General features: G+C 52.8%; 1 protein-coding gene across 3 annotated transcripts in view; it reads right to left on the bottom strand.

Annotated features, from left to right (window-relative positions):
* STAT4 (signal transducer and activator of transcription 4) overlaps nt 1-17,880 on the bottom strand; it is a 66,761-nt gene extending 48,881 nt beyond the window's left edge. For 2 of the 3 annotated variants that reach the window (XM_029068999.2, XM_029069001.2), the window contains exons 1-3: nt 17,832-17,880; nt 8,158-8,286; nt 4,657-4,801 (exon numbers count right to left, since the gene is read on the bottom strand). In XM_029068999.2, the coding sequence (XP_028924832.1) occupies nt 4,657-4,801; nt 8,158-8,285 (273 nt within the window). In that variant the 5' untranslated portion in view covers nt 8,286; nt 17,832-17,880. Of the gene's footprint in view, nt 1-4,656; nt 4,802-8,157; nt 8,287-10,455; nt 10,837-17,831 lie in introns of those variants that run through there. The other variant, XM_029069000.2, reaches the window with a different exon arrangement.
* Between the last annotated feature and the right edge of the window lie 310 nt (nt 17,881-18,190).

Raw genomic sequence — 18,190 nt, 5'->3', positions numbered from 1 at the left:
AGTGTTTAGTCCAGTGCTCTGCACGTAGTATGTGCTCAATAAATACTATTGAATGAATGAACTAATGAATGAATAGGGCTCAGAGTCTCAATCCCCATTTTACTGACAAGGGAACTGAGGCCCAGGAAAGTGAAGTGACTAGCCCCAGGTCACAGAGCAGACTAGTGGCAGAGCCAGGATTAGAACCCATGATCTTTTGACTCCCAAGTCCATCCACACCGCTGAGTGAGCTTGGGCAAGTCACATCACTTCTCTGGGCCTTAATTCCCTCATCTGTAAAATGAGGATTAAGACTGGCAATCCCATCTGGGCCACAGATTGGATCTAACCCGATTAGCTTGTATCTACCCCAGTGCTTAGTATAATGCCTGGCCCAGAGTGAGTGCTTAACAAATACTATTGATAGAAAAAAAGACTCCAGCAGCCTTGAGGGACTTCTGTTCTGGTCTCTGCGGTCCAGGCGGTGGGAGGTGGGGACCCATCCATGGGGGACACCGGATGGGATGGGGGGGCTGAGGGTGAGGGGCCGGGGGGCCGAGGCGAGGGGGCCTGGGGGCTGAGGTGCCGACACAGGAAGAGGACCTAGCAGTTCTGAGAGCTCGCTGTTAGCTGTGCGAAGACCTGCCGCTGACGGAAACGGAACCACAAACCAGAGCGGGGACACGAAGAACCCCCAGCCCCAAAAGAAACCCCGGAGGACATTCAAAAGGAAAGGTGACTCAGTGCGATTTCCGGGAAGGCGACGGCACTGCCGAGCCCACCGGGGTTTTGGACGGTCCGGGCTGGTTCCCTAAGGCCTCCCCACGGCTTCTCCATGCTCCTTCCCGCCTCCGACGCAATCCCGGGCCCCGAGGACTGGCCACCCACCTCTCCCCATTTGACAGATGAGGCAACCGAGGCCCGGAGAGGTGAAATGACTCGTTCTCGGTTTCTTCGTCTGTAAAATGGGGACTCAACGCCTGTTCTCCCTCCTATTTAGATGGTGAGGCCTGAGTGGGACAGGGACAAGTGACCTAGTGTCTGTTCTAGTGTCCTATTGTCCTCTAACCAGGGCTTAGTACAGTGCTTTGCATCCAGTAAGCGCTCAGGAAATTCCATTGAATGACCAACCGACAGACTAGCGGATAGAGCCTGGGCCTGGGAGTCAGAAGGACCTGGGTTCTAATCCCGTATCCACCGCTAGTCGCCTGTGTGACCTCGGGCAAGTCACTTCATTTCTCCGTGCCTCAGTTCCCTCATTGGTAAAATGGGGATTAAGACTGCAAGCTCCATGTGGGGCAGGGACTGTCTTCATTCATTCATTCATTCGTATTTATTGAGTACTTACTGCCTGCAGAGCATTGTACTAAGCTCTTGGAAGTACAATTCAGCCACAGAGACAATCCCTGCCCAACAACAAGCTCACAGTCCCAACCTGATTAGTTTGCATCTACCCTGGCGCTCAGTAGAGTGCCTGGCACATAGTAAGTGCTTAACAAATGCCAGCGTGACTGACCTAATTGGCTTGTGTCTTTCCCAGCGCATAGAACAGTGCTTGATGCATAGTAAATGCTTAACGAATATTACTATTATTATTATTAGTGCCAGGGCACACACCTGGGCCTCCAAGCCCCATACTCTGCCCACCAGGCTGCACTGCCTCCGACCGGTCACGTCAAGGGACTACGGCTCTCAGAGCGCTTCTGTCTGTCATCCCTCAGGACGGCACCTGGGTCACTGGTCAAAGGTAAAAGGTTGCGGGAGAAAACCTTGGGTGTCAACTCTAATAGCGAGAGAGCGGGTTCACTTTCGTTCCGAGTACTCCGCTTCAAATTGTGAATCCACCCCTTCAACGCTCTGACCGAGACATGACCTCTTTTGAAGCTGGAAGTCTCTGCAAAAGTCAGTGGGCTTTGCCGGAGAGCGCAGGTTGATGGGAATCTTCTCCCCATCTGACAGAGGAGGAAACTGAGGCCCAGGGAGGTGGGGTGACTTGCCCAAGGTCACCCAGGTGGCCGATCAATCGATCAATACGATTGAATGAATGAATCAACCAATCGGTGGCATTTATTGAACATTTCCCGCGTGCTGAGCACTGTACTGAGCGTCTGGGAGAGTCCAATGCAATAGAGTAGATAGACATGATCCCTGCCCACAAGGAGTTTACAGGGTAGAGGGGGAGATAGATATGAGAAGCTACATGGCCTAGTGTATAGAGCACGGGCCTGGAAGTCAGAAGGGCCCGGGTTCTAATCCTGACTACGCCACTCATCTGCTGTGTGACCTTGGGCAAGTCACTTTGCTTCTCTGGGCCTCAGTGACCTCATCTGTAAAATGGGGATTAAGACTGTGAGCCCCAAGTGGGATGTGAATTGTGTCCAACGTGATGACCTTGTATCTGACCCAGCCCTTAGAACGGTGCCTGGCACATAGTAAGTGCCTAACGGATACCATAGAAAAACAACATTAAAATAAATCACTGATGGCGAAAAATGGGGGACTCTAAGTAGATGGACATGAATGTTGAGGGGCGAGGGTGAATATCTAGGAGTTTAGGGGGTACACAGCCAAGTGTGAAGGGGAACTAGGGAAGATAATAATAATAATAATGTTGGTATTTGTTAAGTGCTTACTACATGCAGAGCCCTGTTCTAAGTGCTGGGGGAGATACAGGGTCATCAGGTTGTCCCATGTGGGGCTCACGGTCTTCATCCCCATTTTACAGATGAGGGAACTGAGGCACAGAGAAGTGAAGGGACTTGCCCACAGTCACACAGCTGACAAGGGGCAGAGCCGGGATTTAAACCCATGACCTCTGACTCCCAAGTCCAGGCTCTTTCCACTGAGCCACGCTTAGTCAAGGAAGGCCTTGTGGAAGAGGTGTGTTTTTAAGAAGACTTTAAAGGTGGAGAGAGTTCTCATCTGTCAGATTCGATGGGGCAAAGGTCTACCCGGCCAGAGGGAGGACGTGGGCCGGGGGTCAGAGGCGACGAGATCGAGGTACAGTGAGCAGGTTGGCATTAGAGGAGCGGAGTGTGCGGGTTGAGTCGGCATAGGAGAGTAGCGAGCTGAGGTAGGAGCGGGCGAGGTGACTGGTGCCTTCAAGACGACGGGAAGGAATTTCTGTTTGAGGTGGAGGCGGATGGGCAAACTCTGGAGTATCTTAAGGAGGGGAAGACGTGGACTGAACATTCTGTAGAAAAGTGATCCGGGCAGCAGAGTGAAATGTGGATGGGAGTCCGGGGGAGGGACAAGAGGCTGGGAGGTCAGTGAGGAGGCCGATGCAGTAATGAAGAAAGGATAGGCTCAACGAGATAGCAGTTTGGATGGGGAGGAAAGGGTGGATTTTAGCCACGGTGTGAAGGTGGAACAGGCGGGACTTGGAAAAGGATGGAATACGTGGGTTGAACGTGAGAGGTGTATCGAAGGTAACGCCAAGGTTACGGGTTTGTGAGACAGGGAGGAGGGTGCTGCCGTCTACAGTGACGGGAAAGCCACTGGGAGGACGGGGTTTCGGTGGGTAGATGAAACGTTCTATTTTGGGGCATGTCAAGTTCGAGGCATTGGCGGGACGTCCAAGTAGAGATGTTCTGAAGGCAGGAGAAAATGCGAGACTGCAGAGAAGGAGAGACACTGGGGCTGGGGAGAGGAATTTGGGGATCATTCGCTTAGAGATGGGAGTCAAGGCCACGGGAGAGAAATCATTCTGTGACCCTGTGCCCATCCACATCGGATAACCATCGGCTAATGGAAGCAGCACGATTTAATGGATAGAACCCGGACCTGGGAGTCAGAAGGACGTGGGTTCTAATCCTGACTCTGCCACATGTCTGCCAGGTGAACTTGGGCAGGTCGCTTCCCTTCTCTGTGACTCAGTTCCCTCGTCTGTAAAATGGGGATTAAGACTGTGAGCTCCAGGTGGGTCAGGGACTGTGTCCAACCCGATTAACTTGTACCCTCTTTCCCTGCCATCCACATGTGCCATCCAACACAGCCTATGTATGTCATCCACATGTGACATCCCACCTGTCCCATCCCCATGTCCCATTATTTATTTCTAATAATAATGTTGGTATTTGTTAAGCACTTACTATATGCAGAGCACTGTTCTAAGCGCTGAGGTAGATACAGGGTAATCAGGTTGCCCCATGTGAGGCTCACAATCTTAATCCCCATTTATTATTGTCCGTCTCCCCCACTCTAGACTGCAAGCTCGTTGTGGGCAGGGAATGTATCTGTTTATTGCTCTATTGTATTCTCCCAAGCGCTTAGTACAGTACTCAGCACATAGTAAGCATTCAATAAATGCGATGGAGTGAATGAATCCCCATGTACGGCCTGGGTGTGTACAGCATGGCCTAATGGATAGAATGCGGGCCTGGGAGTCAGAAGGTCATGGGTTCTAATCCCGGCTCTGCCTCACGTTTGCTGTGTGACCTTGGGCAAGTCACTTCACTTCCTCTGGGCTTCAGTTACCTCATCTGTAAAATGGGGAGCCCCACGTGGGTTACCGATTTACTTCTCTCCACTCCAGCGCTTAGTACGGTGCCCGGCACATATTGAACGCTTAACAAATACCACAGTTATTATTGTGCATCCCAGCCGAGCGTGTGCCGCCCCGGTTTCCGGGCGAGCCCGGCCCTCCCCCCCGAGATGGGCGCTGTGAGCCGGGCTGACCTGCAGCAGTTTGCGGACCCTCTTGAGGTTGTGGGTCAGGACGAGGTTCTTGTCCCGCGCCGCCCAGTCGAGGTGCTCGTCCAGCTGGGCCAGCAGGGTCTGCAGCAGGCTCCTCGCCAGCGGCTCGTTCGTCGACGCCGCTTCCCTGCGGGCAGGAAAAGTCAGACCCGTCAACGGCCCCGCCGGACGACAGGGGCCGTGGGGGTGGCTGTGGGGAGGGGGTGGTCGGCCAGGAGCTGGGAGGAGGGGAGGGGGCTCCGTCAGCAGTGGCTAGTGGGGACAGGGCCCGCTCGACCAGCAGCCAGCAGGGGTGCGAGCCCCGTGAGCCAGGGGCCGGTGAGAGAGGGGCCTGGTCATCCAGTGGCTGCTGGGGGTGGGGGCAGAGCCCGGTCAGCCAGTGGCCACTGGGGAGGGGGCAGGGTCATCCAGCCAGCGGAGGGGGCAGAGGCAGGGCTCGGTCAGCATCTCTGAGCTGCAAGGATGAAGCTCCTCAGGGCTGAGCAGAAATCCCCGATCCCAGGTAGGATTTGGGAGCCGGCCCTGGTCCCGGTTCACGGCCCCCGGCTAGTCCCGTGGGTCTTCTTGGGCAAGGTATTGCCCTAACCCTCCTGCCCGGTGGGCCCCCACCGGCCCCAATGCCCCCTGCAGCCTCACGCCCCCTCCCCCGACCCCCCAACTCCTCCCCCAGGAGGCCTACCCTGCTCTGCACCCACGGCTTAGCCGGGCATGCGCCCCTGCGGCCACTGTCCTTCACGTCTCCCAGTCAGCTGGGCTCCCCCGGGGCTGGCTCGGGCACTGGCTGACGGGGTCTGCTCCTCAAGCCCTGACCCATGCTAAGCACGCTCCACACGCACACAGCATGCACACACACAACACAAGCCCACACACAAGCCACCTTCACACACACACCCCATGCCCACCCCCAAGTACAGTGCTCTGCACACTCTAAGCGCTCAGTAAATACGATTGAATGAATAAATGCCACATACACACACGCCACGTACACAAGCACACCTCAAGCCCACAAACAAGCCACATTCACACACACCACATGCCCATGCCCAACCCAAATGCACACATACACATCCCGTGCCCACCCATGTGCCACATGTATACACCCAGAGACACCCCAAGCCTAGCCATTTCTTCCTGTGCTGGAATGGATTGTGTCCTGTGCCTGTCACTTTCCATGAGCTCTGGCAGGGGCAAGTGTCTAGGCCTTCTACTACGCCTTCCAAATGCTCAATCCAGCACCCTGCTCCCAGGGAGTGCTCAATAACACCACCTCTGCCACATCTACACCGTTCAGTCCAGTGCCCTACCCTCAGGGAGTGCTCAGCATGGCCTAGAGCCTGGACCTGAGAAGCAGCGTGGCGCAGTGGAAAGAGCACGGGCTTTGGAGTCAGGGCTCATGAGTTCAAATCCCGGCTCTGCCACTTGTCAGCTGTGTGACTGTGGGCAAGTCACTTAACTTCTCTGGGCCTCAGTTCCCTCATCTGTAAAATGGGGATTAAGACTGTGAGCCCCACGTGGGACAACCTGATTCCCCTGTGTTTACCCCAGCGCTTAGAACAGTGCTCTGCACATAGTAAGTGCTTAACAAATACCAACATTATTACCTAGGAGTCAGAAGAACCTGGGTTCCTAATCCCAGCTCTGCCACTTGTCTGCTGTGTGACCTTGGGCAAGTCATTTCACTTCTCCGTACCTCAGTTACCTTTTCTGTAAAATGGGGAGCGAGACCGCAAGCCCCACGTGGACAGGGATGGTGTCTACTTGATGATCTTGTATCTACCCCAGCCCTTAGAACAGTGCTTGACACATAGTAAGCACTTAACAAATACCATAATCATTATTATTATTGCACAGGTAGGCCCCCGTACATACTGTTGATTAATCGATGGTTGATAGGGCCACTGAGCAAGGTAGCAAAGAAGAGACTCTGTCCTTGAATTCAACGAGTTTACCACTAGGCACTGGTCTGGTGCCCAGGGAGGGTCCAGGAGGGTTGGGGGGTGGTCCATAGCCCCAGGGGGCCTGGGAACACCCCTCCTCTCAGCCTGGCAAAGGTCCAGGAGGGTCTGGGCTGGGCTGTCAGCTTGAGCCCGGATCACAGCCGGTTTTCTGATAGTGTCTGTTGGGGAGATCAAGTGACCGTCCATGAACGGACCGATCGCAGAGAAGGGAAGCGCAAACCTTGGGGGTCCGGGTTGTGGTTCCTGGTCAGGGCTCTGGGTCATGGCCAGGGTGGCCCACTGCCCAAGGTCATCTGCCCGCCCTCCCTCACTCAGCCAATCCAGCAACGGGATTTACTGAGTAGTTACCTTATGCAGAGCACTGGACTAAGCGTTATCGAGTTAGCCGACAAAATCCCTGCCCTCAAGGAGCTTTCGATCTACTGGGTGCAGAGTACTGGACAGAGCACACTGGAGAGGAAGAGAGAGTCGGGAGGCACCATCCCTGCCCTCATGGGAGAGTTCAATAAGGTCACGATCTCAGCCCTCAGGGAGCTTCCAGGTTACTGAGTGCAGAACACTGGAACGAGCACTGGCGAGAGGATGATTGACTTAGTAGATTCAATCCCGGCCTTCAAAGAGGTTATAGTCTGCTGTGTGCTGAACACTGTGCTGAACAGTGGGCATGATGGAGTGCCAGGATGACGGAACATGATGGAGTTAGTGGACATGGACTCAGCGCTCATGGAACTTGTCTGACTGAGCCCCCCTTTCCTCTTCTCCCTCGCCCCTCTCGTCGCCCTGACCTGCTCCCTTTGGTCATCCCCCCTCTCAGCCCCACAACGCTAATATCCAGATCCCTCCTTTATTTATTTCTATTCATGTCTGTCTTCCTCTTTAGACTGCAACCTCATTGCAGGGAATGTGTCTGTTTATTGTTTTATTGTACTCTCCCAAATGCTTAGTCCAATGCTCTGCACGCAGTAAGTGCTCAACAAATTCTATTGAATGAATGAATGAATACTGTGTGCAGAGCCCTGGGCTGACCCTTGGGGAGAGTTCAGTAGAGTCACAATCCCTGCCCTCAAGGAGCTTCCAGTCGACTGTGCGCAGAGCACTGGCCCATCCATTTAGGAGAGGATAATAGTGTTAGTAGACACAGTCTCACTTGTGCCCCAGGAGCCCCCAAGGGCTCGGTAGAGCTTAAATGAGGTTGCCCCTGGTTCCCTCTGGACCGGTCCCAGCTCTGGACCCCTGCCCACCACAGGTCGCCCCAGCAGCAGCGGCAGCAGACGGTCTTGCTCTGGAGCACTGAGCATCTCGCTCCCGAGCACCGAGCATCCCACTCCTGAGGACCAAATATCTCCCTCTCAACCCCCGAGTATCTCCCTCCCGTCCACCAAGCCTTTCCCTCCTGATCACCGAACATCTTACTCCCAAGCACTGAGCCTCTCCCTCCTGAGCACTGAGCATCTCACTCCCGAGCACCGAGCATCTCGTTCCCCAGCACCGAGCCTCTGGGATCCCCGGGGCCGTGGAGCTTTACCAGTCTTGGCCTTCGACCCACTGGGCCAGCAGCTGGCGGATCTCCATGGGAAAGCCATCGTCGTAGAACTGGTCCACCTGGTCCAGAAACTGGAAGTCCAGCTGCTGGACCTGACCCCACTGGCTCATCCTGGACAAGGCACAAGCACAGTCATCGTGATCGTTCCATCGATCGATCCATCGGTCCGTCGGATTTAATAATGATAATTGTGGTATTCGGTTAAGTGCTTACTACATGCCAACCACTGTACTAAGTACTGTGGTGGATACAAGCAAATTGGGTTGGACCCAATCCCTGCCCCACTTCGGGCTCACGGTCTTAATTCCCATTTTATAGATGAGGGAACTGAAGCCCAGAGAAATGAAGTGACATAGTAATAATAATAATAATAATAATGATAATGGTATTTGTTAAGCACTTACTATGTGCCAAGCACTGTTCTAAGAGCTGGGATTGATATAGGTAATCAGATTATCCCACAAAAGGCTTACAGTCTTAATCCCCATTTTACAGATGAGGTAAATGAGGCACAGAGAAATTATGCGGCTTGCTCAAGGTCAAACAGCAGACAAGTGGCGGAGCCGGGATTAGAACTCACGTCCTCTGACTCCCAAGCCCAGGCTCTTGCCACTAAACCAGGCTGCTTCTCATTGACTGGCCCAAGGTCACCCAGCAGACAAGTAGAGGAGCAGAGTTTAGAACCCAGGTCCTTTTGACTCCAAGGCCTTTGCTGTACCCATTGGGCCGTGCTACTTCTCAATAGAATTAATATGTATTGAGTGCTTATTGTATGTAGAGCACTGTACTAAGCAGTTGGGAGAGGAAAATACAACAGAATTAGTGGGCATGTTGCCTGCCCAAAACGAGATTACAGCCTAGAGGTTCACCACTCGCTATGTGTCAAGCACTGCACTAAATGCTGGGGTAGATACAAAATCACCAGGTCCCACATGGGGCTCATAGTCTGACCAGAAGGAAGAACAGCCATTGAATCCCCCTAAACAGAGAAAGAAACTGAGGCCCTGAGAAGTGAAGCGACTCGCCCTAGGTCACGCAGCAGGCAAGCGGTGGAGCCGAGATTAAAACCCAGGTAAGAGAAGCGTCCCAGCCTAGCGGATAGCACCTGGGCCTGAGAGTCAGAGGACTTGATTCTAATCCCGGCTCCACCACGTCTGCTCTGTGACCTTGGGCAAGTCGCTTCACTTCTCTGGGCCTCAATTACCTCACCTGTAGAATGAGGATGAGATGCCTGTGCTCTCTCTCCCCCAGAGATTGGGAGCCCCTTGGGTTAAGGGAGGGAGGAAAGGCTCAGTTTTCCTTTGGGCTTTGACAGGAACCTGCTGGGAAACTTTGGGTGTCTGATAAATCACTGGACTCCTTGAAGACCACTGTTTGCCCGGTAGACCATCGGAGGCCTAGTAGACCTCTGGGTGCCTGATAGGTCACTGGGTGTCTGATAGACTTTTGAGTGCATGGTTGACCTTTGAGCTCCCGGTAGACCTCGGACACCTGACAGGTCTTTGGACGGCTGTTAGACCATCGTATGCCTGGTTGATGATGATGATATCAGGCACTGTACTAAGCACTGGGGTGGATACGAGCAAATTGAATTGGCCAGTCCCTGTCCCACGTGGAGCACCCATTCTCAATCCCCATTTTCCAGATAAGGTAACTGAGACACAGAACTTGCTCAAGTTCACACAGCAGACAAGTGGCGGAGCTGGGATTAGAACCCATGACCTTTTGACTCTCAGGCCCGGGCTGTAACCACTAGGCCTTTGGATGGTTATACACCTCTGGGTGTTTGATAGATCTTTGGGTGCGCGCTTGATCTTTGAATTCCGGTAGACCTTTGGACGGCTAGTAGGCCGCTGTATGCTCAGTTGATCTTTGGATGGCTAATAGACCTCTAGATAATAATAATAATAATAATGGTATTTGTTAAGCACTTACTTTGTGCCAGGCACTGTTCTTAGCCCTGGGGTAGATAGAAGCAAATCGGGTTGGACACAGTCCCTGTCCCAAATAAGGCTCACAGTCTTCACCCCCATTTTACAGAGGAGGGAACTGAGGCCCAGAGAAGTAAAGCGATTTGCCCAAGTTCACACAGTAGACAAGTGGCAGAGCTGGGATTAGAACCCATGACCTTCTGACTCCCAGGCCCATGCTCTATCTTCTAGGCCATGCTGCTTATCTAGTCCAGTCTAGGGGATATTTGGACTCCTGGTAGACCACTGGATGACTGTGAAACTTTAGGTGCCTAGTGGACCTTTGAACTCCCGGTAGACCTCTGGCTACCTGGTTGGTCTTTGGACAACCGGTAGACGATTGTATGACTGGTCAACTTTTGTAGGCCTGGTTCATCTTCGGACAGCCGGTTGACCTTCGGATGCCAGGTGGATCTTCGGACAGCTGAGAGACAGACGCCTGGGCGAGGGGTAGACCTCGATCTCTAAGAGGGTTCCATCAGCGGTTCACGTAGACGGCGTGAGCCGGGGTGTCCTCTCCGAGAAGGCTGCCGTGACGTTCAGAAGATAGCGAGGGTCTTCGTTCTGACAGATTCAGTGTCTCTCTCGTAGGTTGCCTTCTGATAAACTCATCGTGCTGCTAGCGCTTCAACTCCTATGGCCTCCCGATCAATCAGTCAATCAACCAGTGGTATTTATTGAGTGCTTACTATGTGCGGAGCACAGTACTAAGCACTTGGGAGAGTACAGTGACATGGTGTAGTGGATAGAGGACGGGGCTGGGAGTCAGAAGGTCATGGGTTCTAATCCGAACTCAGCCACTTGTCTGCTGCATGACCTTGGGCAAGTCTCTTCACTTCTCTGGGCCTCAGTTATCTCAGCTGTAAAATGGAGATAGAGACTGTGAGTCCCACGTGGGATAGGGACTGTGTCCAAGCCGATTTGCTTGTATCCACTCCAGTGCTTAGTATGGTGCCTGGAACATAGTAAGTGCTTAACAAATACCATTATTATTATTTTTATTATTACACTACCACTGAATCAGCTGACCCGTTCCCTACCCATAATGAGCTTAACAGTGGAGAAGGGGACACAGACGTTACTATGAATACATAAGTGATTTCTAATACATAATTTAAAGATATGGTCCTAAGCGCTGTGGGGTTGGGGGTCCAAGGTCACAGATACAAGTACATAGACGGCAGTGAGACAAAGATTTACATGTCCCTTCCTTTATTGATCCCCATGCCCATCACCCCCGCCAGTCACTCCAGACATTTAACTCCCTCCTCAGGCCTCTGTTCCCCTGCCTCGCCCATCCCTTGCCCCCAGTGACCTGGATATCTACTTTATTAAGAAAATTAACACCATCAGGTGTGAACTCCCTACATCTCCCCTGTCCCTCTTCAGTTCCTCCCCCCGTCCCTCTTCAGGAGATCTAGAGATCTCCTGCCTTGTCTCAAATGCCAGCCCCTCCACATGCGCATCGGAACCCATTCCTTCGCACTTTATCACAACTCTCGCCCCCTCTCTCCTTCCCTCCCTAACAGCCATCTTCAACTGTTCACTCTCCAGTGGCATCCAACATGCCCACGTCTCCCCCATCCTAAAAAAACCCCCTCCCTTGACCCCATGGCTCCCTCCAATTATCACCCCATCTACCTCCTACCATTCCCTCTCCAAACTCCTTGAGGGAGTTGTCTACACCCATTGTTTCAAATTCTCCTCTGCCAATTCTTTCCTGGACCCCCTCCAATCTGGCTTCCATCCCCTTCACTCCACAGAAACTGCTTCAGAGGTCTCCGACGATCTCCTTCTTGCCAAATACAATTTCTACTCCATCCTAATCTTCTACGACCTCTCAGCTGCCTTCGACGTTGTGGATCAGCCCCTTCTCCTGGTTGAACCTTAGCTTCATTGACTCTGTCCTTTCCTGGTTCTCCTCTAATCTCTCTGGCCACTCATTCTCAGTCTCCTTTGCGGGCTCTTCTTCTGCCTCCCACCCCCAAGCTGTGGGGGTCCCTCAGGGCTCAGTTTTAGGTCCCCTTCTATTCTCCATCTAAGCTCATTCCCTTGGAGAACTCATTCACTCCCATGTCTCCAACTACCATTTCGATGCAGAGATACCCAAATCTAGATTTCCAGGCCTTATCTCTCTTGCTCTCTCCAGGCTCTCGTCTCCTCCTGCCTTCAAGACATCTGTACTTGGATGTCCTCCTGTCACCTCAAACTTAACATGCCCAAAACAGAGCTCCTTATCTTCCCATCCAAACCCTGCCCTCCCTCTGACTTTCCCGTCACTGTAGATGGCCCCACCATCCTTCCCGTCTCACAAGCCTGTAACCTTGGCGTTAACCTTGACTCCGCTCTCTCTCAAACAACCCACATATTCAATCAGTCACCATATCCTGTCGGTCCCACCTTCACAGCATTGCTAAAATCTGCCTTTTCCTCTCCATCCAAACTGCTACCACGTTCATAGAATCACTCATCCTATCCTACCTAGATTACTGCATCAGCCTCCTCGCCGACCTCCCAACCTCCTGCCTCTCCCCACTCCGGTCCATATTTCACTCCACTGCCCGGAGCATCTTTCTACAGAAACGTTCAAGGACATGTCATCCACCTCCTCAAAAATCTCCAGTGGTTGCCCTCCACCTTCGTATCAAACAAAAACTCCTCATCACTGGCTTTAAAACCTTCCACCACCACCTTGCCGCCTTCTACCTCACCTCGCTTCTCTCCTACAACCCAGCCTGCACACTTCCCTCCTGTGGTGCTAACCTTCTCACTGGGGCTCCATCTCGTTCATCTCACCACTGACCCCCCGGCCCACGTCCTGCCTCTGGCCTGGAACGCCCTCCCTCCTCAAATCCAACAGACAATGACTCTCCCCACCTTCAAAGCCTTTATTGAAGGCCCACCTCCTCCAGGAAGCCTTCCCTGACTAACCCCTCCCCCCTTTTCCTCATCTCCCACTCCCTTCTGCATCACCCTGACTCACTACCTTTGCTCTTTCCCGCCGCCACCCCCCGCCAAGCCCCACGGCACTTATACATCTATCTTTAATTTTATTTATCTCTATTGATGTCCCTTTCCCTCAGGCTAGACTATGAGCTCATTGCAGGCAGGGATTGTCACAGTTAAATGTTGTATTTTTCTTTCCCAGTTAGTACAGTACTCTGCACACAGTAAATGCTTAATAAATATGAATGAATGAATGAAAGTGTGGTAGACACCTTCCCTGCTCACTGATCTTACAATCTAGAGGGGGACTTTGGGCAAGTCACTTGACTTCTCTGTGCCTCAGTTCCCTCATCTACAAAATAAAGACTCATTGCCTGTTCTCCCTCCTGCTTAAACTGTAAGTCTCATGCGGAACCTGCTCATCTGGTCTCTACCCCAGTGTTTAGTACAGTGCTTGGCACATAGTATCACCATTATTATTTCCAAAACGAAACTCCTCATCCCCCCAACCAAACCCTGCCTTCTCCCTAATTTTCCCATCACTGTAGACAGCACCACCATCCTCTCTGCCTCACAAGCCCATCATCTTGGCATGACCCTCGACTCCTTTCTCTCGTTCAACCCACATATTCAATCTGCCACCAAATCCGGTCACCTCAACCTTCCTGACATTTTGAGAATCCACTCTTTTCTCTCCATCCAAACTGCTACCACACTGATCCATGCTCTTGTCCTAACCTGCCTTGATGACGGCCTCAGCCTCTTCCCTGACCTCCCTGCCTCCTTTCTCTCCCCACTCCAGTCATTCATTCGTTCATTCATTCAGTCGTATTTATTGAGCACTTATTGTGTGCAGAACACTGTTCTAAGCATTTGGGAAAGTACAATACAGCAATAAAGAGAGGCAATCCCTGCCCACAATGAGCTCACAGTCTAGAGGTGGGGAGACAGACATCAATACAAATAGACATCAATATAAATAAATAAAATTATGAATGTATACATAAGTTCTGTGGGGCAGGGAGAGGGGGAAAGAGCAAAGGGAGCAAGTCTGAGTGACACAGAAGGGAGAGGGAGATGAGGAAAAGTGGGACTTAGTCTGGGAAGCTCGCTTGGAGGAGATGGGCCTTCAGTAAGGCTTTGAAGGAGGGGAGAGACTTCATTCTGCCGCCCGGATCATTTTTCTACAGAAATGTTCAGTCCACATCTCCCCACTCTTCAAGATCCTCCAGGGTTGCCCATCTACCTCCACTTCAAACAGAAATCCCTCACCATCGGCTTTAAGGTATTCGATCAGCTCGCCCCCCTCCTACCTTCCCTCTCTGCTCTCCTACTCCCACCCAGCTCACACACTTTGATCCTCTCAGGCCAACCTTCTCACTGTCCCTTCATCTCATCTACCTCGACGCCCACCTCTTGCTCACATCCTGCCTCTGACCTGGACCTCCCTCCCCCTTCATTCTGACAGACCACCACCCTCCCCACCTTTAAAGCCTCCTAAAAGGGTGGTTTGTGGGGCGGGGAGAGGGAGAGGCGGACCCCCTAGCCCGGTGGTTAGACCTGGGAGGTAGAAGTTACTCTAGGCCGGATCCGCCGTGGTCACTACCCGCGGCGGAATGTGCTTTTGGGTTTTTCAATCCCCTGCGGTCTGAAGATTGGCCAGCGGATTGAAACCTCGGATTGCAATAATAATAATAATAATAATTGTGGTATTTGATAAGCACTTATTCATTCATTCATTCAATAGTATTTATTGAGTGCTTACTATGTGCAGAGCACTGTACTAAGCACTTGGAATGTACAATTGGGCAACAGATAGAGACAATCCCTGCCCATTGACGGGCTTATAGTCTAAATGGGGGAGACAGACAGCAAAGCAAGACAGAACAAAACAAAACAAGATCATCAAGATAAAGAGAATCATGGAGATATAAACCTCATTAACAAAATGTAAAGCATAATAAATAATATATACAAATATGCACAGTGCTGCGGGAGGGGAAGGAGGAAGAGCAGAGGGTGGGAGGGGGAGAAGTGGAGGGGAGGAGGAGCAGAGGGAAAGGGGGGCCTCAGTCTGGGAAGGTCTCCTGGAGGAGGCCTTACTACATAAAAGGCATCATACTAAGCGCTGGGATGGGTACAAGCAAGTCGGGTTGGACCCGGCCCCTGTCCCACGTGGGCTGATGGTCTTCAATCCCCATTTCCCAGATGAGGTAAGTGAGGTCCAGAGAAGTGAACTGACTTTGCCCAAGGTCACACAGCAGACAAGTGGTGGAGCTGGGATTGGAACCCAGGTCCTTCTGACTCCCAAGGCTGAGCTCTAGCCACTAGGTCATGCTGCTTCTCTAGAGAGCAGAGTGATGGCCCCACTGACTTCCTGAGCCCCAAGATCTGCCCAATGCCCTGAGGTGTGTCACTCTCTGCCCTGCCAGACAGACACTACCCGGCTTCGAGTCCTCCTTCCCACAGGACTCTGATTGCGGCGGCCTCCTGCCGGCCTCCCTGCCTCCAGCCTCTCCCGGCTCCAGTCCTTTCACCCCACTGCCACTTGGATTCATTCATTCGTTCATTCAATCGTATTTATTGAGTGCTTACTCTGTGCAGAGCACTGTACTAAACGCTTGGGAAGTACAATCACAATAATAATAATTATGGTACTTGTTAAGCGTTTATTATGTGCCAAGCACTGTTCTAAGCCCAGGGATGGATACAAGGTGATCAGGTTGGACATAGTCCCTGTCCCACATGGGGGTCACAGTCATCATCCCCATTTCCCAAATGAGGGAACTGAGGCCCAGAGAAGTGAAGTGACTTCCTAAGGTCACACAGCAGACAAGTGGAGGAGCCGGGATTAGAACCCATGATCATCTGACTTCCAGGCCCAGGCTCTAGCCACAGTGCTATGTCCAGCACTTAGTACAGTGCCTGACACATAGCAAGCACTTAATAAACACTATTATTATTATTCTTATTATCCTGCTAAGGGACTGAGACCTTGCCAGGAGGACCTGATTCTAATGCCAGTGGCTTGCTCAGCTTCAGCCACACTCTCCTATCTGTACCGGATGTTTCCCCGCCGCAGAGAGCTTAGCACAGGCTCCAAGCCATCCCGGCCGGCCGTCTCCCAGGTTTCCGGTGAATGTAGTGGACACGTCCCCCTCGCCCATTGCCCCCCAGGGAGGTGTGTGGGGGGGTTTCTTTCCTCTGACCCCTCCTCCTCCCCTGCCCCACCCCCATAAACCCGGCCCCCACAGGCAGACCTAGGATGAAACCCAGGCTTCCTGGTTCCCAGCGCCGGCTGGGGGGTTCCCAGGTTAGCTCGAATCTGTCTGAGTGCTTAGTACATAATAATAATAATAATGGTATTTGTTAAGCGCTTACTATGTGCCAAGCACTGTTCTAAGTACTTAACGGATGCCACACATCTTGGTTTTATTCACGGGAAGGAAGGTGGTCCACGAGGCCACGGATGGGACAGAAAAGTCCGACCGTCGTTCCATCTATCGGATTGACTGAGTGCTTACTGTGTGCCAAGCACTGTACTAAGCGTTTAGAAGAGTCCAGAGAAGCAGCGTAGTTAGTGGCAAGAGCACGGGCTTGGGAGTTAGAGGATGTGGGTTCTAATCCCGGCCTCTCCGGTTCTAATCCCGGCCCCTCCACTTGTCTGCTGTGTGACCACGGGCAAGTCACTTTGCTTCTCTGGGCCTCAGTTATCTCATCTGGAAAATGGGGATGAAGACTGTGAGCCCCACGTGGGACAACGTGATGACCTTGGACCTACCCCAGCGCTTAGGACAGTGCTTGGCACATAGTAAGGGCTTAACAAATACCATCAACATTATTATTATTATTATCCGGTAGAAGATAGTCACTGAGTGAGCTGTTCCCTGCCCACAAGGAGCTCCTGGTCTAGAGGAGGGGGCTTCCAGTCTCTGGCCTGGATCTTTTCTTCTCCTATAACGCTCAGCCACGGAGACCCCCCCCCCCGACTCCCCACCCCTCACCCCCCGACCCCCAACCTCAGGCCGTCCTTCCCCTCCAATCGACCCATCGATGGTATTTATTGATCTCTCGCTTTATGCAGAGCACTGGACTAAGCATCCACTCCACTCCCTCTCCGGTCCCCCGGCAACAGCCGTGAGTTCCAAGCGGTTAGTACAGTGCTCTGCACAGAGTAAGCGCTCAAGAAGCAGCGTGGCTCAGTGGAAGAAGGCCGGGCTTGGGAGCCAGAAGTCATGGGTTCTAATCCCGGATCCATCACTTGTCAGCTGTGTGACTTTGGGCACTTCTCTGTACCCCAGTTCCCTCCTTTGTAAAATGGGGATGGAGACTGTGAGCCCACGTGGGACAACCTGATCACCTTGGATCTTCCCCAGCGCTTAGAATAGTGCTCTGCACATAGTAAGCGCTGAACAAATACCGTCATTATTATTATTATTATTAATAATAAATACGGTTGATTGAATGAGACGCAGCCCGATTAGAGGGTCGCCCTCTTCCAAGCGTTCAGTACAGTGCTCTGCACCCAGTGAGCGCTCAATACACACGATTGAACGAATGAGGCTCGGCCCGATTAGAGGGCCGTCCTCTTTCAAGCTCTCAGTACAGTGCTCTGCACCCAGTGAGCGCTTAAAAAATACCCTGGATTGATTAATTGATTGATTGATTGATAACCGCGCGGGGCCGCCTGTCCCCCCTCCCCGGCCTCCCCAGTTCTGGGTCCCTCCCCCGGCTCCTCACCTGGACGGACGCCTTCCGCCCCGGGAGCCCAAACCTTTGGGCCCGGGGACCGAGGCGGCCACCCTCCCCCCATCCCCACCCCCCAAGGACCTGCCGGAGCCCCGCCCCCACCAGCCCCGCCTCCATCCTCCCCATCCTCCCTTCCCCCGCCCCCATCCTCCCCGTCCCCCCATCATCTCCATCCTCCCTTCCCCCGCCCCCATCCTCCCCGCCCCCCATCATCCCCATCTTCCCCGCCCCCGTCATCTCCATCCTCCCCGCCTCCCGCCCCCATCCTCCCCGCCCCCCACCCACCAGTGTCCGCGTGTCCCGGCCCCCGCGAGCTGTGGGGAGAAGGAGGGAAAGATGCCGGGAGGAAA

This window comes from Ornithorhynchus anatinus, chromosome 7 (genome assembly GCF_004115215.2).
Source record: "Ornithorhynchus anatinus isolate Pmale09 chromosome 7, mOrnAna1.pri.v4, whole genome shotgun sequence".
NCBI classification, from domain to species: domain Eukaryota; kingdom Metazoa; phylum Chordata; class Mammalia; order Monotremata; family Ornithorhynchidae; genus Ornithorhynchus; species Ornithorhynchus anatinus.
The sequence above is the reverse complement of the archived record's forward strand: the minus strand, read 5'-3'. Positions and strand labels throughout refer to the sequence as shown.